The sequence below is a fragment of the Tiliqua scincoides genome, chromosome 9, assembly GCF_035046505.1.
Source record: "Tiliqua scincoides isolate rTilSci1 chromosome 9, rTilSci1.hap2, whole genome shotgun sequence".
Lineage (NCBI taxonomy): Eukaryota > Metazoa > Chordata > Lepidosauria > Squamata > Scincidae > Tiliqua > Tiliqua scincoides.
The window spans coordinates 31,749,742-31,775,656 of record NC_089829.1 but is presented as its reverse complement, the minus strand read 5'-3'; the positions used below and the strand labels follow the sequence as shown (position 1 = coordinate 31,775,656).

Below are 25,915 nucleotides of genomic sequence, written 5' to 3'. Positions count from 1 at the left end.
GGGTGGTGTTGCCCCCTGAGACTGGCAGGCCAGGGGACAACAGCAAGCCCTGGAGCTCCAGGCAGTCTGTCGTAGGCCCACCTGACTGTGATGCAAGCTAAAGAAAAGCCATAACCCAAACAAATGTTATGCTAACAGACCAAATGTTCAATGAAAGCAAATGTAATGCCATGCTCACACATTATAGCAGCTTAATAGAGAAATGTTCAAATGTTTAAAAAGCCTATATGTGTTTAGCATGCCCACAAGCCAGCTAAATCCATCTCTGAGTCTGAAGAAGTTTAAAATAGCAAAGCTGAAGGCAAATCATAAATCAGGGGATGTTTTATTGCTAAGTTGTCAAAAGCATCAGATAAGGAGGAGACTGGAATTTACCAGTTGTCAAGCTAATTGGTAGGAAGATGGATGAAGCTAGGCTGAACAGAGGAGTGTCTTTAAAATTACACTCTCAAACTTGAATGCCTGTTTCTGAATAAAGAGCAATTTAGGTTTTAAACAAGCTTTCTTTAGAACCAAAATGTGCACTAGCTATTAGAAAGTTTCATGTCAAAAGAGTCTTGTATATACCAAAGCAACATCATGATGTGTGACTGCATTTGGGAAAATGTTACAGATCTGTACTAATGACAGGCTACTGTGTACTCTTAATGCCTAATGAGTAGTGCCTCTAAGGTTGTAAATTAAGGTATCTGGAAACTGCCAAAGCCACACACCCAAGGTTCATAGAAATGCCAAATGAATTACTGTTTACTGCCTTAATGGTTAAAGAATACAATTAACAATATAAATGAAAGAGTGAATTATAGCTGTTAAAATTAGTTTGATCAAAGTATGGGACACACAGAATAGTGGAAGCTAAATTGAAAAGACTTAAGTCTCAGATGTATCCCTGTAGCCTTGAAAATGCAGATGCCTGCCTAGAGTTAATTAGGAGTTTGACAAGAAGACTCTAGAGAAGTTACAGTTTACAGATAAGACCTTTATCTAGGCAAAGGCATTCCAACTCTATATCATGCCTGTCAACTAGATAAGAAACAACATACAGAGAGCTAGGGAGTGACCAGAAAACTTATATCTTTCTCTTGGTACCAAGAGCAGATAGTTGAGGTCAGAAGCAGTTTAATGAAAGGACAGTCTATCTTGTTTGACAGATAGAGACAGAGCTAGGTGTTTGGTAGATACAAACACCTACAAATCAGCTAAGATAAGAACAGATAAGCAAAGAGCATTCCTAAGAGGGTCTCCTGATCTGGAAAACATCATTAGAAGCTCTAAGTTAACAAAGAAAGCGGGATTTAACAAAGAGAAATCTCTTGAAAACCCTTGTTTTCAGGAAGAATTCAGTCTGTTTAGTCTTAGATTAAGTTTATATACATACTGAGAATTATAGAAAACCAAAAGTTTAGTTTATAAAAAGTCTACGTTGTTTGATAGAGAGGAATTCAAACTAGCTCTGCAATAAATGGGTAAACAGTGCCATCTAGTGGTTGTTGGAAACCATGTTTTCTATGTGCACCTAGCCTTATTAGGAAACTGAAATTTGAGACTGACCAATCAGATGCTTGTAAGATTGTAACCAATCCTAAGAAAGTCCCCATTTCTGATGTCATGATCCCCCAGCCAATGACAGTGAGATTTTTCAAACAAAGAAGCCAGAATCCTATATAAGCAAAGGGTTCACATTGGAACATTGCTATTCTCTGGAGGCAATGAGAGTTCTCACATAGCTCTCATTGCTCCCCACTTTGGACAAGGAGTCCCTGAGTCCCTGCTGGCAACAAAATAAAGCTTGCAGACAATCACCACTCTTGCTTACTGAGTTTGCTTTTTGAACTTTGCTGCAGACCTTGCAACAGTTGGTCTGGGACTGCTTTGGCCCCCCCAGCGCCAGGCTCGGGAACAGGCCAGGTTTGCTGCTGAGTGCCCAGCCATGACTCACCCTAGGAGGTCCACAGGCCAGTCCCCTCTGGCCTCGCTACTGCCCTGATGGTGGATGTGAGTGTCTGCCTGTGGCAGCCCTATGGCTCCACTTCCCCTGCAAGCTGCAGGGGCTAAGGCAGGCTCCCTCCGCTGCCGCTGCCACCTGACCTGGGGACTGGCTCCCCGATGGCTCCGCTGCAAGGTAAGTCAGGAGAACCCTGAGATCTGTACAATAGAATAGCCCAGTGGTTGCCAAACTGTGGGTTGGGACCCACTGATGGGTCACAACCTGATTTTTGGTGGGTTGCCAAAAGTTGACGGAAAGATAAAATAACTAATTGCCTCAAGCCCTGTGGCTACTGAAAAATCAGATGCTGTAGCTGCTAATTACCCAGCAAGGTGCTCAGCTCCTGCAGTTTGCAAGCATGGGTAAATATAGAGAGAGGAAGTTTGAGGGTCTTTTTTCTGATTATTATTACTTATAATTATATTTCTTTCTTGATCTCCTTTTTTAAAAGTCTGGTAACACTAGGTGGGTCCAGGTAGAGTGTTGTTTTAAAAAGTGGGTCGTAGTGCTTAAAAGTTTGGGAACCACTGGAATAATCTATTATTTTAACTTTAGATTTAACTTTAGATTTAGATAATAATAACACACATTTAGAACCGGGACCCACTTTTTGGAATGAGAATCTGTCAGGACCCACCAGAAGTGATATCACAACTGGAAGTAACATCATCAAGCAGGAAAATTTTTAACAATCAGAGGCTGCAGTCCTACCCAGGAGTAAGTTCCATTTACTATCATTGTTAAAAGAATATACATAGTAGCTTGTACAAAGAGCAGGTCTGTAACATTTCCCCAAATACAGTCACATACCAAGGTAGCATCAAGTCTAATATATTAACAATAAAATATTGAAGTGGATGGGGACCCACCTGAAATTGGCTCGCAACCCACTTAGTGGGTCCTTGTTGGAGGAATCTCTTAAAACTGGTTTCCTCCTTAGCGGGGAAGCAGAGTAGCTTCAGCAGCAGACCCCCCCCCCTTACTGGGAATCAACCCCAGGGAGCCTCCCACACCCGGCTAACTGCTAATCAAGAAACACAAACAACATTGGCTGGTTGAAGTTGCAAAGGAGATTCATTTACTCACAATTCATTGGAAGTAAGGTTACAGCATCTGATTTGAGAATCAGAGGTACTCTAACTTAAAAGATAACAAGGCCCTGAAGCTGCCTTGTCCTGTGTGCCATGTGGTGAAGATGGCGGTGCCAGCAGAGCTCTGTTATGACCCATCTTGTCTGGTCAGTGTTTGGTGAGGAAGAGAGAAAGAGCTTGGAGAAGAAGGGAGTTATATAGGGTCTGGGGCCACGCCTCCACATAGGTCATCCAAAGGGGACAGGTAAATTGCAAAGGACACTGGGCTATAGCTTAACCCTTTTTAGGACAGTATCCTGCCACCTGTGGAAGCAGACGGAGTTGTACCAACTCCAACAGTCCTGACCCACAGTTCGAGAAACACTGGATTATTCTGTGTAATATATATCTGGATGCTTCAGAGGGAGACAACAAAATCCCTGATGTTGGCCTTGGGTTGCATAGGGTTGCAACCCTAGCTTAGGGTTGGCAAGGTATTTGCAGGAGAAGGTTCTTTCCAACATGTAATGTTGGAAATGTAATGTTAGAAATTCCTGAGGCCCTCAACAACTCCCAGATTGCTTTTGGTAGCTACCTGGAGATTGATGCTGATTCCTCAAAGTTCCAAGGCAGTCCTGGAGGGTTGGCAATGCTAAGCTGGACCACCTGCCACTTCTCTCCCAGAACATACTCCTGCAAGTAACCTTGGTGCATGTACTGTCAAAGCCTATTTTCTTTCCCTCATACTAAAACAAATCATTGCCCCATGGAGCTCAGACTTGTGTGGCATCAAAATAATCCAGGGTTTTAGGTAGCGGATGTTACTTGCTATTACTACTTTGCAGTACCATGCAAGGATTGCTCTGCAAAAGTATCCTAGAAGGAGTGGTGATTTCATGGCCCACATTGCACCTCCCAGTAAGTGAAGAGGGAGGGAGATGAGAAGCAGTTCTTTGACTGCAAGTTGGCAAATTGGCCCAACCTCATGACGGCAAAGCTCCAAGTGCTTAAAAAAAAAAAAAAAGCACCATGTTCCTATTTCTGGGAATGCCCAATCGGTGGGGCTCTTGTACTGAGTTTTCTTTTCTGTTTTATTTTTCTTTTCATGATGCCCTGACCCCCGCCTTACCCAGGAGCAGGCACCCCATGCCCAGGGTGGGGAGGCTTCACTGCCCTCAAAGGGAGCAAAGCAGGTTGGCTCACCCCAACCAGCCAGAGGGGGCTGGCAGGGCAAACAAGGAACACAGAAGGAAACAAGCCAGGAACAGGAAAGGCCTTTTCTGCCCCACCTGGAGGAAGGGGAGGGGCCAAAGGGGGCAGGCTTGCTCCATAAAACAGGGAGGCCAGGGATGAGGAGCAATCAGTTTGAAGCAGGGAGCTGGGAGGTCAACAGCTCCTGCTCCTAGGCCAGGTCGGGCAGCTCAGCTAGGGAGGAGGACAAGGGTGCTGGAACCCCCCTCTCTCTCCAGCCAATCTGAGGCCTCCCAGGGGAAGGCCCCTACACATGAAAGCCAGAGACTCTGGAAAGGCTCAGGAATTCAGTGTTGTTTGGATGGTGGACCTGGTTTTCTTCAGCAACACAAAACTAAAATGGAAAAAAAAGAAAAGAATATGCACTAGAACATGGTGTGCGTTTGCCTGCCAAGGTGATGCTTAGCTAGGGAGCCTGAGCATCAGTCATCTTTGATTGCACAAATGGTGGGTGATAGCAAGCAGGATTTGAAGACTTTGGAGAACCTAAGACAAGAGAGCTCAGTTATGACTGGAGTGTTTTTTGCTACTTTTTTTTTGGGGGGGGGGGGAGCTGGTGTAATGTTGCAGCTTCTGTTGTGTGCTGTAAAACAGAAAGTCCCTTGGTGTAACTGTCACCTCACGCATGAGCACACTGGTTCCTATATTTCCACCACCTCCCTTGCAGTATGGGTATGAGCTACCTTGTGTAATGTGATTAAAGGGAATGGTTAAGAAGAGTAAGCAAAGATATGAACTTAGGGCATAATCCTAACCAGGTCTTCTCAGAAGTAAGTCCTATTTTGTTCAGTGGGGCTTACTCTCAGGAAAGTGTGCTTAGGATTGCAGCCTTCCTTAGTGAACAGGGGGGGGGCGGGGGAGAGAGGACATGATATTGTTTTTGAAGGAATGCCTTCTTGCCTCTTTCTGGACACAGTTCTCAGTCCCATAAAGTTTTTGTTGCTGGCCTAACCTTGGCTGACTTTCTTTCCTTGCCACATAAACACCTTGTTGTTTCAGTCATCTATTCATTCTATTGTTGGAAATTGGGACCATTTCTTGCCTTCTCATCATGATGTCTCTTATGGCATTGTTTCACATGGTGTTTGATTTTCAGAAAAGTTATCTCTTGCATTCCAGCACTCTTTCCAATCGAGGTGCCACCACCAAGAAGGCCCTATTCCTTTCCTACATTACGCATCAATCCCAATTGGCAGGTACCTCCAATACTGTAGGGGATACCTTCTCTGAAAGTTAAGCACCATGTGAAATAATCCTGAAGGAGACAGCACTGATGATATTAAGGAAGGAAATGGACATTGATTGCTCCTGCACTATCCAGAATACATTACTCTCATCAACCAAAATAGTTGTCAATCACATCTAGGACAAAGAGCATACAGTGAAACAGTGCTAAAAGAAGTGGCTGTTATGACAGGATCTGGGCTAGTTTCTTCATGTGATTGATGGATTTACATCAGTTGGGAGCCCCAGTACTAATAATAATCATTAATAGAACTGCAGAGGTTTTGAGGAAGTGAAGGAAGAGGATGTTGAAGGACAAGAAGCTGAAGTTCTTGGCTGCTGGGCCAAGAAGACAGGAGAGGAACAAACTCCTACAAGGACAAGATGGGCCATGTGCTGTTTGGTGCAGAGAGCCAAGGAATGCCAAGTGTCCCGTATTCATTGAAAACAACCAGCCAAACCATTAGCATAAATAAATGGTTTTTCCAGCTTCCAAGTTGTCGCTGTCCATTCCACATTCAGGAACCTAGGAGAGCGGTTCATTAGCAGACCAGTTAGGGCCTGAACTTTTGCAATCCTGCCTCATCGATTGACACTGTCTCTTGACCTAAACGAGAAACTCCAAGGAAATAGGATATGACGGCAAACCCTGCTGGAATTCATTGCTATTAGGTTCCATTATTGCTGATTCCCCCCCCCCTTCCTCATTATATCGCTCAGTGAGAAGCATGCTTTTCTTTAAAAAGGAAAAAATAAAGGATTTAAATGAGTTTCTGAAAAATGTGGCTAATGGCAAAGCAATTCAAATAAAAAAAAAATCAAGTTGCAGAAATAAATGCTATTAATACTTCAGTTCTAATTACATTCCATCAGAGAGAATACAAGGTATTTCAGTCTCTCTCCTCATTCTGCTCCCATCTTCTTTCGATTAGCTATCTTCATGCACGAGGAATTAAGGTATGACCTCTAACTTTGCGAAAAAAGGTGTGCCATTTTTGAGAATAGCATTGCACTGGATTTGGTGCCATACTTTGGAAGGGCGATGGTTAGGGAGAATCTAATTACATGCAATGGGGTGATGCTTCATGCATTGCATCAGAACAATAGGCAGCAAAACATAACATCATGCCTTGCCTATTGTCCTTTTCTTTTTAATGGATTGCAGCACCCTTCCAACTCCATTACAAACCGTCCTCTTGAGCGAATACGTTGCGGAGATCGCACAATATATATTAAAGCTACCAGGGATCCTTAGGGAAGGCATTCAATACTTTGGGGATCCCTTGTGCGCAGGCTTTCAGGCCATCTAATTTAAACTTTCTCTGAAATGATATTTCACCCTGAAGCCGCGTCGGAGGAGCCAAGCTGCTGGAGTCCCCAGCGTACATGCTGGGATATGAGGAGGTGGAGCAGTCAGTGACATATTTTCTGATCCTTTCCCTGTATTCAATCCTTCTGGAGGGGTGTGACAGACCAAATATTGCAAATTTCCTCCAGTGTAATCCCAATGCTCCTATTAGGAGGGAACATTATGCAGTTTGATGTATCTGGGGCATCAAAGGGCCTCGTACAGAGATGACTTTTTGCATTGAGAAGAGCAGACCCCGTTGTCCCGGACATATTCTCTTTCACCAAAATAACAGAACTGAGCAGCCTTCAGCTGCTAGGAAAGTTACATTTTGCTTTAAACTGTGGACGTTCTTAGAAAAAATTAAGTTTTTTTTTACACACACAGACTGCAGAGCTGCCATGTTAAAAAGGAAGCAAGAGATCTGTATCCTTGAGTAAAAGACCATCTCTCTCTCTCTCTCTCTCTCTCTCTCTCTCTCTCTCTCTCTCTCTCTGCACTCACAATTCTAAGATAAAATAAGACAACCACAATTAAAATTAAGATACCCGGATGAGTAAAATGGTCCCTGCCTTGAATCAAAAGAACAAGTGTGGGTGAGTGGACCTGAGATGGAAGTTTCATAGGTGGGGCACCATTGCTGAGTTTGTTTGTTCGATGGTCTCCACCCACCTGACCTTAGAAGGTGGGAAAACTTCTAACTTAGTGGACTTCTTTCCTGGATGCCATGTGCTGATGCTGGGACACTTTTATTTAAAAATATCTCAGGGCATGTCTGGAGGAAGTGAAATATCCAAGTCTTGGAAACTTTGGCATTTTTCTGCCAAGGTGTCATTGGCTTATTTTTTAAGTTGTTGTCTCTTGTGGTTTGGAGATTGTCCTTTTATGTGCTGTGAGTTGTTTCCTTTTTCCTCAATGCACATATTACACAGGCCTACAAAACTGAGGGTCAGAAAAGTTCTTCCCAAACTTCATGGTGATTTGATATGAATTTGGGGTGCCAATTCCAAAAATGGCATCCGTTTTGCCCTATCACGTATATTTTTGGAGATATAGTATAGCCTCATTAGTGAATGGTTCAAGCAGCTTCCTCATGAGTTTTTATTTTGTCTTGTTTCTTGGATGTCCTACAGTTTGGGGTGCTTTGTCCTCTTTTGTGGTTATGACATCTGGTCACCCTGCCTGCTGAGGGCTTCTGTGGCCTGTGGCGGCCCAGTGCAGCCTCAGGTTGTGTCTAGACAGCTCTAATTTGGAGTCAGTCAGATGCAAGGGTGGATATGAGTGCCCAACCCTGGAGCCATCGGATGTTGGGTCATGACCTACCACAACCCACAGTTTGAGAAATCCTGATTTATTGCATCGGATGAAATGGGCTCCAGTCTTCAAAAGCCACATCTATTCAGCTAATTTTAAAGTGCCACAAGACTCTGTTGTTATACATATTGCTCTAATGGGATGCTTTCCTGGTTCTGCTGCATGGTCATTCTGAATGACTGGGGCCTTAGTTCAGTGGTAGAAAACAGGCAGAATGTCCCATACAATCCCTGGCATCTCCTGGTTGGACCGGGAAAGACTCCAGGTCTTGAAAATCCTGATGAACTGCTACCAGCTATATCAATATCTGGACCTATGGTCTGATCTGGTATAACACAACTTCCTGCATCCTTCCATTTTGAAAATAATCATTTTCCCGAAGCAAATACAGAAAGTGAAGTTCTGAGCCTTTACTTCACAAGAAGAGCTTTTTTTTCCAACTTCAACTCCATGGTCTTCTGCATCTGAAAAGATAAAGTCATTGGCCACCTTGTTTGAGTCACTGACGGATTCCATATCTGTTTTCTTATTATACTTACGAGTGCATATTATAAGGTGACCCAGATTAATGTCATATTTTATCCTGGTATTAAGAAAAAGTTCGCTGTTGGTTTTCCTGTCCCCCTATTCCTCATCTTTTGTCTGAGTTCGTCTTCCAGAATGAGAAGGTGAGGAAGACCCACACAATTAAAGGAAATTGTGTCAGGGTGACCTTGTACCCTTCTAGGTTCTTTCATGCCAGGCCAGGCTTTATCAGACACAGCGTAGAAAATGGAATAAGCAATGTCCCTACAGGTAAGGGAATTGAGATTGTTCAGAAACATCCTCCCCCATTGCGACAGACCACTTGCCACTTGGGTGGATTTAGGTTACTTCCCGTTCACATCTTACAACTCTTGGTTCCTTCCTTCATCTTGACTTTTGCTCTTTTCTGATGCTGTGATGTCTGTACTTTCTTACACTATTGGGAGTGGATTGTGTGTGAATCACTAACTTCTGGACAGGTCAGCCATCTCAGCTGGCTGAGCACCAACTACGTGGATACTACTAATAAGAGGAAACGAACACATCAAATGCAAGACTCTCTTCATCTCCTCATCCCCCCCTCCCTGCTACACTGCTTTCTTCCACTCTTGTTGTCGCTGCCCTTTCTTACTTGGCGATTGTCCTCTGATTTCCTTTATAGACGGTTTTGTGACCAGGTAGGGATGGAAGGTTGACTTTTCAGCCCTTTGCCGATTGTGCCTGAACAAAGTCACTGAGCAGCAAGCAATTCAAAAAGTAAAGGAGATGATGAGAAAAGAAAGATAAACTGACATTAATGGAAGGAAAAAGTAAAACATTGTTCCCATTCTTCTTGCCCCCTCCAACTCCCAGGTCAGCAGCCATTGAAAGTAAAGCCAAGAAACGTAAAGGAATATACCTGGGGCATTTGGAAATGGCCGGATCGGATCTGTGAAGGATTTATTCAGGCCTGGTCCAACCTGAAATGGTACCAAGGCTTCTAACTCCCCTGCAACACCCTTTTACAGTAAGTTCTCTCTACAGGTGGATTTGATATCCACTGATTTACTTATCTGGGGGAGCACGATTACCATGTACCTCTCAGCATTCATGGGGAGTTCTCAGCTATCCATAGCCATTCACAGCTATCCTGAAGTGATCTGAGGCATCTGGAAACTAGTAGAGACCCTCAGCAAGGCACAGCTATCCACTGAAGCGTCCCATGGCCATTTTAAAGGACTCTGTTCTAGTTGCGGGTGCCATTTTGAAAGTCTTTGCTGCCTTGCTGAGGGTCTCCACTGCTGGCAGGTAAGCTACCCTTCCCCTAATCCTATTGATCCCATAGTATCAGTGATACCTGTTGGGGTTTCCAGGATTACTGTGACTACCAAAACTGATGGTACTTTTTTTTGGCACACATGGTAGCACAAACAATGACCTGCATTGCCATACCACGAAGTCCTCCTCCTCCTCACCACCACCTCCTTGCCGTCGAGCCACCAATCTTCTCAGCTTCCTCTGCTTCGGTGCCGCAGCACTGGAAGAGGAGGGATATAGGACGTAGGGTGAGACAGGCTCAAGGGGACTGAAAGGGGATCTGTACACAAGCCATGGTTGTCATGGACTTGCTGGCTCTCTCTAATAATTTGACCTGGCGAAGTTGGGTGCATAACAGGCCGTGATGATCTTTGATATGTTTTTCCACCCCTATAGTTCACTGATCATATCTGTCAGTGATTTTAATTATGTTTGCCCGGTGAGCTCCTTAGCAAATACAACTACTTGGACACTAGTAGCCTAGTAATAACGATGACTGACAGCCACCGGTTCCATTTTGTACAGGCGGTCAAACACACATCAGCTTAGTTTGGTGAGAATGCTGTTAAACAAATCAAAGACAGCCCTTCTTAACTTTCCGAGCAGTCTAAGCATCCAGCCATCATGCATTTATTAAGAATTCACTGTCATACACTCATTGGATATTCAGGTGAGATTTTAAGTGAACACCCTGGGAGCTCTGACAGTAATTCAGTATTAGTTAAGCATTATTTGACAGATGTGCAAAGCAAAACCATTATTTGTCACATATTCTGTCAGGACCTCCTTGGGAAAAAAAGCAAAAGCAAAATCTATTGTGCCTCTCACCCAATGAACCACATCGTACCAGGCTACCCAAACTGATGAGCATGGAACCTTCCAGCAAACAATAAATAATTATTGTACAGTTATTCCTTTGATGAAAAACAAATGGAATGATAAGATCACAGGCTAGCCACGGGGGAAATGATTCCATTTGGACAGAGTTTTTGGGATTTTTGACTGTTTCCATTTGCATCTTTTCATTTCTAATGATGATGTCCTCTTCCTGGATTTCAGAATTAGGGGAACCTCCACAGTTGAGGCCTGGTGGAACATGGAAGGACCGACAACCATACATCACAAACCCCTTAGGCAGTGGGTGTCTGCTGCTCCTCCTCAGGGCTTCTGAGAAGAATGCTATCTGGAGGTACAAAGTTTCTTTTCAGCCCCATTTGGGGGCACAAAGTTTCTTTTGGGCCCCTTCCATTCTCCACTGGATCATAATGTCTACGAATTAAGATATATAAAATTATGTAAGCTTACACAAAATGTGAATGCTAGTCTTCACACAATACATGCAGATCCCAGAAAATTCAGATCAATTAACCCCTGCTAATTGGGTAAGAGGCACTTTTTCAAGTGGGTGCTCCTTTTTTTAGCAGGGGGAGAGTAACTGGCCCACCTCACCCCAGCACTGTCTGTTCTAGTGGCTGTCTGCTGGTATTCATTTGCATTTTTTTAGATTGTGAGCCCTTTTGGGACAGGGAGCCATTTAGTTATTTGATTTTTCTCTGTAAACCGCTTTGTGAACTTTTAGTTGAAAAGCGGTATATAAATACTGTTATTATTATTATTAATCATAGACTTTATGACTCTAGGCCCAGGGACAATGTACCCCCTGCACCCCCATCATGGGCTCTGCTCCTCACCATCACTCTGTAAACCAGTCAGGGCCCACCCCAATGCAGGACCTACCAGGAGGTGGCAGGGAGCAGGCAACAACAGTGGATGACAGTCCTCCTCCTCAACCCTAGAGGTAGTGGTGAAGAAGGATCGTCACCCATTCTTTGCCTGTTTAGTCTTCTCAGCCAGGCATTATCAATGGTGGTAGCCAGGAAGGGCACTGCCTTTGCCACTGAGGTAGCAGCTTAAAAACGGACTCTGTCTTCTGTCTGGTTCCTAGGCATGGTGGAGAGAGGGTGGTAGCTGGTATGAAAATGCACTTTCCAAAGCACAGGGAAATATAGTCTTATGGGCCCCTTTCAGAGCTTTTGCCCCAAAAGTGAATTTGCCCCCATTTACAATGCCAAGCATCTCCCCATATCTACCTGAAACCATTGAAAAGCCTGATATATTATAAATATAAATACAGCAGAACCCTGTATACATGGATTAGGTTTCACTGTCTCAGTTATCTGTGGTTTATCCAGAAAAATATTAAATGGAAAGTTCTAGAAATAAATGGTCCATATGTTCCAAATTGTACATCATTTTGAGTAACATAGTGAAACCTTCCTACCCTGTCACGCTCATGACTCACCTCCCTTTGTCCTCTGTATCCTTGCTGGCCCGCTTTACTAGTGCCCAATTAGCCACTAGCATTCTCGCTGTCCGAGTTCATTGCTGTGTTATCTCAGTGTTGTGGTGGAAATAACTTTATCATAGGTAGGTAAGTAAACAAAAAATGACTTGTTTATAAGGTTTGCTACTAGCCATGGTTTCAGGTCTAGATGCCTTTAAAAGGGGGTTAGACAAATTTTTGGAGGAAAAGTCCATCATGGATTACAAGCCATGATGTGTATGCGCAACCTCCTGATTTTAGAAATGGGTTATGTCAGAATGCCAGATGCAAGGGATGGCACCAGGACACAGGTCTCTTGTTGTCTTGTGTGCTCCCTGGGGCATTTGGTGGGCCACTATGAGATACAGGAAACTGGACTAGATGGGCCTATGGCAGGGCTTTTCAAACTGGGGCGTCATGACACCCCAGCCTGTGGTCCTGGCCACTTTCACCTTAAGGGGCAGGGGCAGCCTGGAGACAGGGAGGAGGCAGCGGTGCTATCCCCAGGATTGTTCCGCTTAGGGGGGCTGCAGGGGCTTGGCTGCACGTACCTGAGCCTCCTGCAGCCTCCTGGGGGTGCGGGGAGCCCTGCAGGACTCTCCACAGCTTTGAAAGTGAAAGTGGAGCGATCGCGCCCTGCCTCTGCTAAAGCGGAAGTGGAGTGTGATCGCTCCACTTTCACTTCTGAAGCTGCAGGGAGCCCTGCAGAAGTCGTGCAGGGCTCTCCGCATCCCCAGGAGGCTGCAGGAGGCTCAGGTACGTGCAGCCAAGCCCCTGCAACCCCCCTGGGGATCGCTCCACTACATTCCCCCCGCCCCTGCTGCCTTCCCCCACCAGAACTTAGAGTAGCTCAAACTCTCCCTGAGAGTTTAAAAACTGCTGGCCTATTGCCTGATCCAGTGGGGCTGTTCTTATGTTCAGGTGTCCACGGTAGTTCTTGGAACATATCACCCACTGATGCAGGGGAATACTGTATTATTAATTTCTCTATATCCTTCCATGCATGTGCAAGCTGCTTTGCACAAACTGGCTCCCTTCCCCAATCCAGAATCAATTTGAGGGGGACAACAGAAGAATAGGAAAGTGGAAACAGGATTAAACTGAAGATATGAGATTGTTCCATGTACATGAATTTAGGCTTTATTGCAGTACAGCATGGGGGACTAGCAGATAGTAAAATGAACAGATCCAGTTCCCAACTGACAACCCAGTTGTGCAGCTCCAGTTCAAAATTCATCTTGACTGAGCTCTAGAGAAGGCTCACTCACCTCCGGGAGAAATACAACTCTCCTTCCTTCTTTGTCCTGTTATACCATCCCTCCCGATGGCTGTTGCTGGTGTCTGGTTCTTTTGTGCTTGTGAGCCCCAGTTGAAGTTACTCTTGGAGAGATTTTTTTTCAGCATCAGGGCATGTTGGAAATTCCTGGAATCTTTGTTAAAATCTCCAGGTTTGCTTTCAGTAGTTGCCTAGGGATTGATGCAGATTCCCTCAGATTCCTGGCCAGTTCTGAAAGGTTGACAACCCTACTTCTGGAGCAGGGAACAATTTTCTCATTCTTATCCCCAAGAAATTTCAAGCCCAGAATTTAAAGAGGAGGAGGAGGAGGAGGAGGAGGAGGAGGAGAAGAAGAAGAAGAAGAAGAAGAAGCATTAGAGTTCATCTATGCACAAAAGAAAAGCAACATTAGATTTCATCTACGCAATAAACTTAGGAAATTAAGCTCTCTTTTTTTGGTCTCATACATGCACCCACAGATGCTCACCTATTTCTGGTACCATATAGAAAAGGAGTTTCTTGAGGTTTTTTTTGTGTGTGTGTTTTTAAAAATGCCTTTAATAACCATTGCAATTTGTTTTTTGTTTACTTTTACACACAAACTCAGTGGAACAAGAAAATCAATTAGGCAAAATTAGCTTGCACAGCTAAGCCATAAGAGTTTATTGAACAGTTATGCTCTGAGACCCGAGTTCAGGGGATGACCTTAAAATTCCCAGTCTGTTGGCTAGTGGAAAGCAGGATAATTTTGGAGTGTAATGTGTCTGATTTCCAGGAGGATTAAAACACAAAGTATTTTCAGATCATTTCCTGTGAGTACATAATGGTATTGCATGAATGCAGCTCTTAAAGAGGCTGAAACTCATTTTGCCGAGTTAATACAGAAAAGCAGGTCACTCTGGAACAAGGTTGCTAATTTATCTGTTTGCAGGGGCACCTGAGCCTTTGGAAATTAAACAAGTGACTTTTTCCTGGTTTGTAAATACTGATGTCTGGAGCTGCCTGATGAGTGGACACGAGGTAGCAAACCTCTCTTGACAACTGTTGTAACTGCATAATGGGCGACATAGTTGTGTAACTCAGGGTTCTCTGAGTTTGGGGGGGGGGAAGATCTCCAAGGTCATAATACATGCATTGGACTGCCAGTTAATATGGCATTTGCTTGATTTACAATAAATATTTATTGGCACTAAAAAAAATATTAACTTGGCACTTCTGCAAGGCAAAGATGGACTAGATCCCCCAAGGAAAGCACAACACCCGCAAAGCATTTTTCTGTTTTCACTTCTTCCAAAAGGCAAATTGGTCTTTTCCCACATGCACCCACACATATCTGTCCCTCCCCTCAGCTGGTGAATACCACATTCTAAACCAGGGGTGTCAAACTCATTCCCTATAGTGGGCCTAATAGGCCCACAAACTTACTACTACTGCAACACCCTGAAAAATCAGAAGTGAATGATGGTGATCCGAAAGGCATCTCTCAGTGATGTCTTTGCCATTCACTTCCTGGTTTGGAAGCCCAACACGAGCCTCCAAACAGTGGTAAGAGGGTCAGGGCAGGCAGGAGGGCTTTTCTCAGAGCACAGTTTTTGCGTGCTGCAGCTCTGCCCAGTGCACTGAGAGCCCAATTCTATGGAGCTCCGGTGCTGGCACTGAGTTCCAGTGCCAGCGCTGGGTGTTGCACTGGGTGGGTTGGGGGGTGGGACCAGTGGAGCCCTGCTCCACCAGATCCTATCTTCCATTTCGGGTTGAAAGGCCCGACATGGAGGTTCTCTAATCTGTGCTGGTAAAATAGCTGGTGCAGTCTTGAGAAGCCCCATTTGCGGCGTCTGGGACTTTCCTCAGGGGAAGGGGACAAAACCTCTGGTGGCCCTGGTGGGGCTGCTGGATACAGCAGTTGCCGTTTTGGCACAGCTGCATCTGGCAGCAACACCAGGGATAGCCATGGTCTTGCTGCCAGGCAGCAGGCAGCCCATGACACCCCAACAAGTGCCTCATGATACCCCAGGGCATCGTGAGGCATATACTGAGAACTGCTTCTTTTATTGTGATGTTTTATTATCCCGCCAAGGGACACGGTGTTGCAGCAGGTTAAACTGCTGAGCCAACTGCAAGATTGGCAGTTCAAATCTGTGTGATGGGGTGAGCTCCTGTTGCTTGTCCCAGCTTCTGCCAACCTGGCAGTTCGAAAGCATGTAAAAATGCAAGCAGATAAATAGGTACCACCTTGGTGGGAAGGTAACTGCGTTCCGTGCGCTTAGACGTCTAGTGATGCAGGCCACATGACCATGGAAACTGTCTACGGTCAAACACCGGCTCTTTGGCTTAGAAATGGAGATGAGCACCACCCCTAGAGTTGAACACGACTAGGCTTAACACTGGGGGGAACACTGGGGGGCTTAACACTCATTATTGTCCCATGATGAGTATTTCATTTGGATTTTTTAAAATATCCTTTCAATACTTTAACAGAAAAAACAATCTAGAAAGCTTTAAACAAATAAGCTGCTTGCGCCACCAGCCATTGGATTAAAATGACTCCACAGCAGTTCAACCGCCTGAACAATGGTTGCACCAATCAATGCCTCCTCGTCATGTTTTATGCATGCTAGGAACCACAATTTTATCACTCATCTCCATAGCTCAGCGCTGTTCTGATGTCTGCTCAATTTGCAGCAACAAAATGGATGAGGAAGTTCTGCTCGGGGTGGACATGAGTGTCTCTTGCACTGAGACACCCTCATTGCCCGCATCTCCGCAATGCCTCAAATTGTCTAAGTGATGGCGTCTCCGCCAGGCAGATGCTTTGAAGCAGAACAGAAGGTGATTCTAGTAAGATCTTAGCCGGCTTTGGTCTAGGAGAGAGAGGTTTTCAAGGGCAGTCTGAGAGGAGCCTGGGTAGGCTATAATGAAGGAGCTACTGCTCTTGAGAGAAAGAGTATTCTGGGAGAAGGAGTCCCAAGTGAATACGTAAGAACTTTCAAACAGCTGTGAGTGCTGAAGGAGCGAGCTAATGGCAGTCTCTTCCGTGCCCACAGGGTCAACTCGAAGGAAGGTGTCGCCCATGGCCAACCCCATTTGGAACAAGTCTCTTGCTACAGCAGCTGCAAGATGCCCCACAAGAAAGGTTAAACTTTTCAGAACTCAAAAAGTGATATTTCCTTTCCCCTCCTCTCACCCCCTCCCACTTGCATTTTCATTAAAAATAGAAAAGAGCAGACAGGAGGGTGAGCTTTGCCATTTTTTTCCCTCTGCAAAGAACAAAATATCACTAGTCAACAAGTAGCCACAAGAAGCATCTACAAATCCAATGATGTTAGCCTTCAAGGAGTTTGTGCCTTATTTTGTATTTCTGAAAACATTATTGTTATTAAGAATGTTTATATCTTCTTCTTTATCCATTCAGTCATGCCCGACTCTTGGTGACTTTATAGGTGAGAGCTCTCCATGCTGCCCTGTCAAGCACAGCTCCTTTCAATTGTTGGGTGTTCATCTTTGTATCTGTTTGATAATATAATGGTTATATACCCTTAATATTATTAACAATATTTATTGCTCTGCTAACTGGGCAAGGAGGCACCTTTTAAAGTGGTGCTTCTCTTATATGTAGCAGAAGAGGGTAACTGTCCCTCTTCACCCCAGCATGGCGTCTATTCCGGTGACCTTTTTCTATCTTTTTTAAGTTTCTCATCGTTCTGGGATTTCCATCCTTCTGGGAACAGGGAACCAATGGCATTGCGAGGGGGTTTGGGTTGCACCAGGTGACACGCACAGCGGTGTGTGACACCACTACTGGCCAAAATTTTTAAAATCTTGGTATGTTTGAGTAATACCATCATGTCATATATCATTCAGTGTGTAATTTCATGCAGAATGCAATGAAACAAACTGCGTTGGAATAACTCAATTCTATCAAAAGTTATAGCCAAAAACCCAGCAGGGGTGGGGCAATGGTGCATTACCCTGCCCACTGCATGAGAGGAGATCCATCATGGGGGGATGCACTGGCCTCCCGCACTAGGTGACACCAAGCTAAAAATATATATATATAGATGACAAAACAAGCAGCAACCACGGGAAAAGATGACATACTGGGATGACGAGGGCCAGTTGCTCTCCCCTTGCTAAATATAAGAGGGTACCACTTTAAAAGGTACATCTGCCCAGGTAGCAGCACATGCTAGTATGGTTATGATATTGTCAACCCAATCCTAGGCATGTCTACTCAGAAGTAAGTACCATTATAGTCAATAAAGCTTACTCCCAGGTAAATGTAGATAAGTTTATTTATTTATTCACATTTTTATACCGCCCTTCCTCCAAAGAGCTCAGAGCGGTTTACACAGCTGCTCCTCCCCTCCTTCTTGTCCTCACAACAACCCTGTGAGGTAGGTGAGGCTGAGAGAAAGTGACTGGCCCAAGGTCACCCAGGAAGCTTTGTGGCTGAGGGGAGATTTGAACCTGGATCATCCAGGTCTAAGTCCACCTCCCAAACCACTACACCATCCTGGCTCTCAGTTTGAAGCCTCATTCCACTATTAGCAAACCTGGCAATATCATCCTTCAAATACTTTCAGGCATTAGAAAGCATTATTGTAGGGGAGCCCTAAACTTTAATTAGTTTCTTCAGAAAATTCAAAAGCCCTTTGAAATTACTGAAGGTATGCAAATTGAAACTTCCCTTTGTACTCAGAGCAGTATATACTAATGTCCATGTTGCACTAAACTGCTATGAATATGTAAAGAGAGAGAAAGAGAGAGAGAAAATACTATAAGCTGACTTGTGCACTTCCCCATGGAGAGGGGAAAGGCAGGATAGATATATTTTAATTCATTAAATAAATAAAATTTATTTTCTTACTATATAAAAATAAATAAGCCTGCTATCACTGCCAAACCATTACAAGTTTCCCTGATCTTAAGGGTCTGGTTTTTAAACATATTATAGTTTGCAAGGAATTGGAGAGAGGCAAGCAGCATGTTGATAACATTCCAAGGCAACAATATTTAGGATTCCTTGAAGAGAGGGAGCCATTGCACAAGGATGGAGCATGTTTTGCATGTCCAAAGACCCATGCTCAGTTCCTGGAATCTCCAGTTGTGACTCAGGGACAGATGATTCTTGGGAAGATCTTACCCAAGATCAAGCCTCTCACTCATTGTGAGAGCTGGTGAGAAAGGCAGAATAGAAGTACTGAATCATCATCATCATCATCATCATTGCTATCTGTCCTTGGGAAAGACTTGATATGAAATGTGACAGAAATACATTTTAGTTGATCTGGTCAATCAATCAATCAATCAATCAATCAATCAATCAATCAATCAAACTTTTGGGTATATATTTCTGGTGTACATAAGCATCCTTACTATGAACTAGTATGATGCAGAGTATATAGAGCACCAGCTCAACATGCATAAGGCATCCAGTTTCCCAACAAATATGTAGAGCTCCCCTCTATATTAAATATATATTTAAATCCTGACAGTTTATTTTAAATCTGAAACAATTTTTTTGTTATGCAATTTTTTTGAATGACAAACTGGTTGCAATTTTATGAATTTATTTTCTTCCCAGTTTACTTCTATTGCTGTTTATTAAATGGGTTCCTTATAAAGCACTATTGCAGCTTTCATATCTGAATAATCAAACACAAAAAACAAAATGAAATTCCCCAGTTTATTTTTTGATACAGCCCTTCATTAAAAAAAGGAAAAAAAGCAAACCAAGAAAGAAAGAAAGAAAGTCCATGCATTTTTATTCTATAATCCACTTTTCATTCTCTCACCTCTTAAGATTGGACATAGAGGTGTTTTTTTTTTTTTTATTAAGGCTTAATTTTGTTCCTTCAAAGCTGTGTTATTATGAATAGCCTGTTTTATCCCTTTTATGGCCTCACGATGCACACCAAAGCATCCCCAAGCCGCCCTCTTCCTTTGCACAGGGGGATGGATTTGTGCAGCCAATCCAAGACCTTGGGGAAATAAAGCAATATGATAGGGGGCAAACTTGCGAAAGGTTTCAAGACGCAGATGTGCTGCGAAACTGCAAAAAGGCCCTGCCCAAAGCAGTCTGGTGTGCAGCTCCTGAAAGGCTGGGAACAACTGGAGGCTGATATCCAGCGTAATGAGGGTTTTATTTTACTGGCAGCCATCTGAACGGAATCAAAATATGCGTCTCTCCCATGACACCTCCACTACATTTCTTTAAAGCTATCCCAAAATGGGTTTAAAAATCTCAACTATTCTAAGCATGTACATACAAATACATACATGGGGGTGGTCTGCCTGGCTTACCTATGGTGTTTGGACAAAAATCCCCAGTTTCAATGCTTTCCCTGGTGGCTGCATTTTTTCCCCTTTAGAAGCTCCCATCAGAGCAATACTATGTCATGAAAAGCCTACAGGTGGCTACAGATGAGTAGCACGGGCATGAATACTGAAAGTCAGCAGTCCAAGGCTCCCCCCAACTCACTTTTCCCCAGAAAACGCAGACAGAAATAACAGCTTTCTTATCTATGGGTTCAGCAATAGTGTGTGCTTGAATAACCAGTTGAAGTGAGTACTTGTGGGAGAGGAATATAGCTTTGTCTTGAGCTTCTGGCATGGGCCCTTTTCGTGGTGGCCCCACTGTTGTGAAATGTTTTCTGTGGGGAAACTCATATATGTTACTTCCTGCTCCCTTTAAAATAAAAATAGTGAAAATTTAAAAAAAAATGATGATGAAGATTGTGTTTAAACTACAGAAAGGTTTTTTTTTGCATAATTCAAATATCAAATCATAATAAAATTGTATATACTATAATTATATCAAATTATAAAATTTGATAATCAAATGATTAGCAAATATCAAATTATAATTTTTTGCAGAATTCAAATATCAGATTTATTTATTTGATTTGTAATCCGCCTTTCTCCCTGAAGGGCATCCAATTAGCATCAGTTCTCTAGAGCAGGGGTGTCAAACTTGTTTAATACAGAGGGCCAAAGTTAGCATTCAGGGCACCTGAATTATTGCAACCAAATAATAAAACTGTTATTTGAATTCTACTAATTCAGGGCACCTGCTGAGGGCTGGATGTGATGTCATTAAGCAGAAAGTGACATCATTAAGCAGCTGATGGCCAGAAATCAGCACTTTGTTCTCACAAAAAAACTCATTAACTGCAAATGACAGAAGAGAAAATATGCAAATCTTGATCATATTTCAAGATATGGGGGTGCCCAATTTTCATGTAGGCTGCTTTTCAGCAGTGACAGTGGTAGAAAGGAGTGGCTAAAAGGAGTGGGCATTTGCTTCACCATAAGAAAGGGGGGATATAAATTTTTAAAATCAATAAACTCCCCGTCCTCTTTTAACCTAGCATAAGTCTCATTGTTTAGAGGCATTTTATGGTTTGAAAAAATGTAACCATGGGGCATACCCATCATATACCTGCTTTAGGCTGGCAGCATTTCCAACAATTGTTATTTTTAAGTATACGTTTTACATAAAGTACCATTGCTACTATATGTTCACATGGAGAAAAGCCAGGCCTCTACTCCTCTTCCCCCTCCCCCATAAGCCTTTTGATTAGGTGTTTGGAGATTGGCGGAGATTTTGTGTCATATAGTTTTAAAATTTTCCAGTGCTGAATTGTATGGTTTTTCTGTGTAGTATGGTTTTTAATTGCATTGTAAAAATAGTTGCAAAACACTTTGATAACAGTTTGCTGTTGACAGGCAGTCTATAACCATTGTAAACTGAAGAAACAAATATGATTTATCATCTCAAGACAGGCATTGTAATCAATACATCCTGTCTGCCTTGTTGCCTTAAGCGTGATATCACATATTTATTCATGTGATGGTCGCCCTTGTGCTATCTTTCCCACTTGTATTATGTCTTGTGTTATTTCCCCACTCAACTCCTACTACTTTGACAAATCCAACAAAATGAAGAGATCTTTTTCAGTCAAGCAATGCCCCCTTCTGGTGACGGACAAGTTTCCCTTAAATAGAGAGTACACAATACAAGAGTGCCTTCATTCAGATTGTTAGGGCAATTTATTTGCATGACCTACGCTCCTTGGTGAAGTAACAAAGCTAGCTAATGAATGTTTGTGCAGTTTGACAAAGCTGTACTAAATATACAGAGGCAGCTATGAAAAAGATAATTACGTTTCCTTAAATTGAGATTGTTAAATTGAACATTCTTCATGTGCGGAGAAAGACAATGAGTTCTGCTGCTGGGATGGTGAAGGCCGCTTCAATTCAGTCTGAAGTTTGCCACAGGTTCAGAATGAGGTGCTCTTACCAAATGGTTTCTTTCAGCAGGTCTGGGATCTGGTATTTGACCTGTTCAGGATAGAGTCACACTCAACCTTGTTGGCCAGATTAACAAATTTAGGGTGCTGATAAATCATGTTACTAAATGTATTGATGGGTCATACTGACAGCTGTGCTTTTTAAACACTAATGGCTTTGGATGAGGTACCTGAAAGACTGCCCCTGACCACATCAGCTACACTTCAATTACTAGACCGAGATAGCCACCTTCTATGCTGAGATTCAAGCATATAAGGAGCTTCCTTATATTCAGGGAGTTTCCTCAAGAAGCCATGGTGTCTGCTTTTGTACAAGGAAGCTGCTTGAAATGACATATACGGTGGCTATACCATACCCTCAAAATTAGAGCCAATTAGGCAAAACTGACATCATTTTTTAATTTAGTAATAAGTTTGTTCAAACATCCTTGGCAACTAAAAAGGTTTTTTGGTAGGCCTGTGTCATTGTTCCGCAGATTTTAGTCACCAAGCCACTGTTGCTTCTTTTATTTTTAAACTGCTGCTTTATTAATATTGTTTCTATTTTATTAGGCAAGTTGTTGAGTTGTTATGATGTCCCCATAATAAAGCAGGAAGCAGTGTTGCATCTTTGTCATGCTTTTGACCATTAGACCTTGATGATTTTAACAATGATTTATAGCCTGTTTTCCAGCCAGGACACGTGCCCAAAGTGGCTTTATATAAAGTGTACAATTATATTCTGGGTAGGAATGTTTGAGAATCGGAGAGAAGGGAACTGAAGATGGATACAAGGGCTGAGGGTAAGAGATACCAGCCTACAGAAGTAGTCTCTCCGTGCCTAGCAAAGTTTTAACCACTGCTTCAAAATGAAAACTTGGAAATGATTGACATGTTAGCAAACATAGCAAGATAAATTAAATTACATTCCCAAAACACTAGAGAAGTTCTCAATGTATGAACCTGCTTGTACCACTCAGACGAACAAGTAACGAACTTGTGTCTAAATCTCAAGTGCATATGGCAACTGGTTCCATAACTTGGATGCTACTGTGACATTAATTTCTGCCAACCTCATGACCTACAGACAGTAGTGACTACTGGGTGCTGCACTTTGGCAGAGAAAAGGATAGCAAGATAATCCCAAGAAGAGTTTGCATCTAGCTGGGATGCAGTCTCCATCAAGAACAAACCATCTCAGACAGACAACTACCATATTTGAGTAGAACTGAAACTGGAAAGAAACCAATGACAACCTGTGTAAATAAATCATTTATTGGGGTTGGTACTGATTTAAAACAGTATTGGGAACTGACAATACTGACCTTTCCACAAACATTTATTTTCACTCTTCCACTTAAGTAAAAAAAAGAAAAAAGTTCTCAGGAATGTGTACAACATAAAATACATGTTTAATAAGTTTGTCCAATGCACTAACACAAATGTGTCCAGCTGTGCTATCTTGGAAGAGGGCTGCCACCATTAGGATCACTGTTTCATTAGTAAGCCAGGTGTCCAAGTCAAGCCAGGAACTTTGGCTTGGGTACCCAGTGATGCTGGACTGATCTTCCTTGAGCAGCTGTGAACAGAAAAACAAGAGGTGATGTATGAATGGTGGCATTTCCCATTTGAAAAAAAGAGGATCCCAAGAGTGGGAAGCAGCAGTGCTTAGGAGGCAATGCAGGAAAGAGACAGCGTCTTGACTGGACCAAGATGCTAAATGACAAAAACCACTCCTTTACTTCAGAACAGCAGAAGCCAGAAACCTATAGCTGCCACTTGGTACATGCATCTGCCTTTCCCCATATAGCTTCCACTCTCCCCAACCCCCACCTTTCCCCACAACGCCTTGTGCGGTCAGACAGTCTCGCATTTTTACCAGCTTGTATTTGAAGACTGAAATAGAAGGAACTGTTAGACCTCCTTGCACATGTACAGCCCACACTAGGAAGGCTTTAGATCATGAGTTTGAGGGAGCTGTGCCACAAGCAGAGCTGTGCACTTCATTCCATGCCCAAGAAGAGATGCAAATGCCATGGCTCCAATTACAGTAAGGATACTTGCCAATGTGGTTTTAATTTGCATGATTTATTCCAAAAATCATTCTTTGAAAGGATTTTGGAAAGTTTGTGATGAGACTACAGGAAATAAGGTGGGGGGGGGGGAGGATTTCCAGGCTACCATTCTCCCACCCTACCACTTTGGAACTGTAGCAGATACTGCTCAGATAACTTTCTGAGCTCCTAGCAGTCATAAGGGCTACAGGCAGATACAGGTTACACACAGCCCTGGCCCACATCCACAGCACTGTAAAGTTCAATTATCTCCTAAAGTACTCTATATGAAGCATGAACTGCTATTAGTGCAGGACAGCAATCCCAGTATGCAAATGACACTGGCTCCCAGCTTAGCTCATCACCAAGGTCCAGAATGTCCATGGAAGCGAGAGCCATGGAAGTCTAAACAATCTCATGCCAGACCAGGAAACTGCACACAACTATAAGAACATTGAAGTGACCACAGCAATCCAGGCTTTCCGAGCTGGATTATCTCATGACTCCTAGGCCAAGAGTCATCTCCATTTCTGCCCAGCACCAAATTAACCCAACCCTTACCTGGTGTTGGCAGCAGGCCAGGTCTACCAAGCAGTGGTCTCTTGGCAGTCAGGTGTGGAGGAGGAACTAGGTGAATCGGTCTTTTAGGAGACTTGGTTAGAAGAGGTGGGGGTTTCCCTTTTGGACCAGGTATTCCTGTTATAGTGGGGGGGAAAAGGACACAACTATTTGCATTAACTCAAGCTCCCCACTGACAAGCATCTGGAGCTATTCAGGAACAGCAAAACAGCTGTTAGGTAACAGTGATTAATGCTACATATAAAATGGACATACATGCATTGGCTATTTAACGGCTCTAACAGACCAAGTGGATTCATTTGCATGAATCCATTCAGGATGATTCAGGTATTCACTAATTACCCTGGGGCTCTTGTCTCCAGCCAGCTCTTTGCCTCAGTGTTAACCATTGTCCACCTCCACATTTTGCGTTTCTTCCTCTGCTTCGTCCCAAGTCTTAAACAATTCAATGAGAAAGTTAAGAAAATTAATAAGGTTTACCAACCTGGAGTTGGAAGGAGACCTCCCAATGGCCTCTCACCCAACAAAGCAGTTTTAGCAGAAGTTGACTGGCCCAACCCAGGATTTCGGCCAGGGGTTGGAAGAAGAGGTGGGGGTTTGCTGAGAGTCTGGGGGAGAGCGCTAGTACTTGGCCTGACCATTGCTGGATACATGGAGTTTTCAACCTCAGCAGCTAAATCTTCTGTCTCTGCAACAAAGCCTGGTTCAGGAGAATGAAGAGTTAGCAAGCAAGGCAGATTCTTCATAGAGCACCCAATATCAACAGCAAAGGCTGCCATTTGCCACTCACTATGGGACTAACCACCTATTCTTTAAATTAGGCAAATACTTATCTTTCAAAGAGGATTAGAGTTAGATTTCTGGATGTTGTAGGATTTATTGATGTTTTAAAGTATTGTCTAAATTTCATTTTTTTGTTGTTCATAGAATCAGAGGATCAAGTGGCATTGTTGATCTGACATTGTTTTCCCGAATGTTAAGGTTTCATGTATTCTGACTTTAAACATGCATGGAATGGGTTTTGCCATGTGAAATGCAATTGTTATCAGGACTTGGGCAGTGAACAAGGGGCACGGCTGCCCTTCAGGACCACTGGAAGCAGGTTCAACCAGTGGTCTGCGTGTAAGGGCTGCCTTCTTCCTGGAACCACTACTGCCTGGGAAGCTTTACTGTTTCCTCCCTTCTGTCCACCCACCAGTAGCAACTCAGCAACATGTGAAATCTATCCAACACAAGGGCAGGCTGTATTTTCCCCTGATGCCGTGCAAATGGGACTTAAATTCCTCTTATATATCCATAAGAACATGCTGTGAAGGACTAGTTGATAAACAGGGTGTAAGAACAAAATGCAGGGTATATACAAGTGTGTGCGCGCAACTG

General features: G+C 43.3%; 1 protein-coding gene across 5 annotated transcripts in view; it reads right to left on the bottom strand.

Moving 5' to 3' along the window:
• Nucleotides 1-23,185: 23,185 nt before the first annotated feature.
• LOC136660072 (nuclear receptor coactivator 5-like) overlaps nt 23,186-25,915 on the bottom strand; it is a 19,471-nt gene continuing 16,741 nt past the window's right edge. For 4 of the 5 annotated variants that reach the window (XM_066637071.1, XM_066637070.1, XM_066637072.1 and 1 more), the window contains exons 9-11: nt 25,020-25,235; nt 24,518-24,652; nt 23,186-23,481 (exon numbers count right to left, since the gene is read on the bottom strand). In XM_066637071.1, the coding sequence (XP_066493168.1) occupies nt 23,423-23,481; nt 24,518-24,652; nt 25,020-25,235 (410 nt within the window). In that variant the 3' untranslated portion in view covers nt 23,186-23,422. Of the gene's footprint in view, nt 23,482-24,517; nt 24,653-24,877; nt 24,971-25,019; nt 25,236-25,915 lie in introns of all 5 variants that reach the window. The other variant, XM_066637073.1, reaches the window with a different exon arrangement.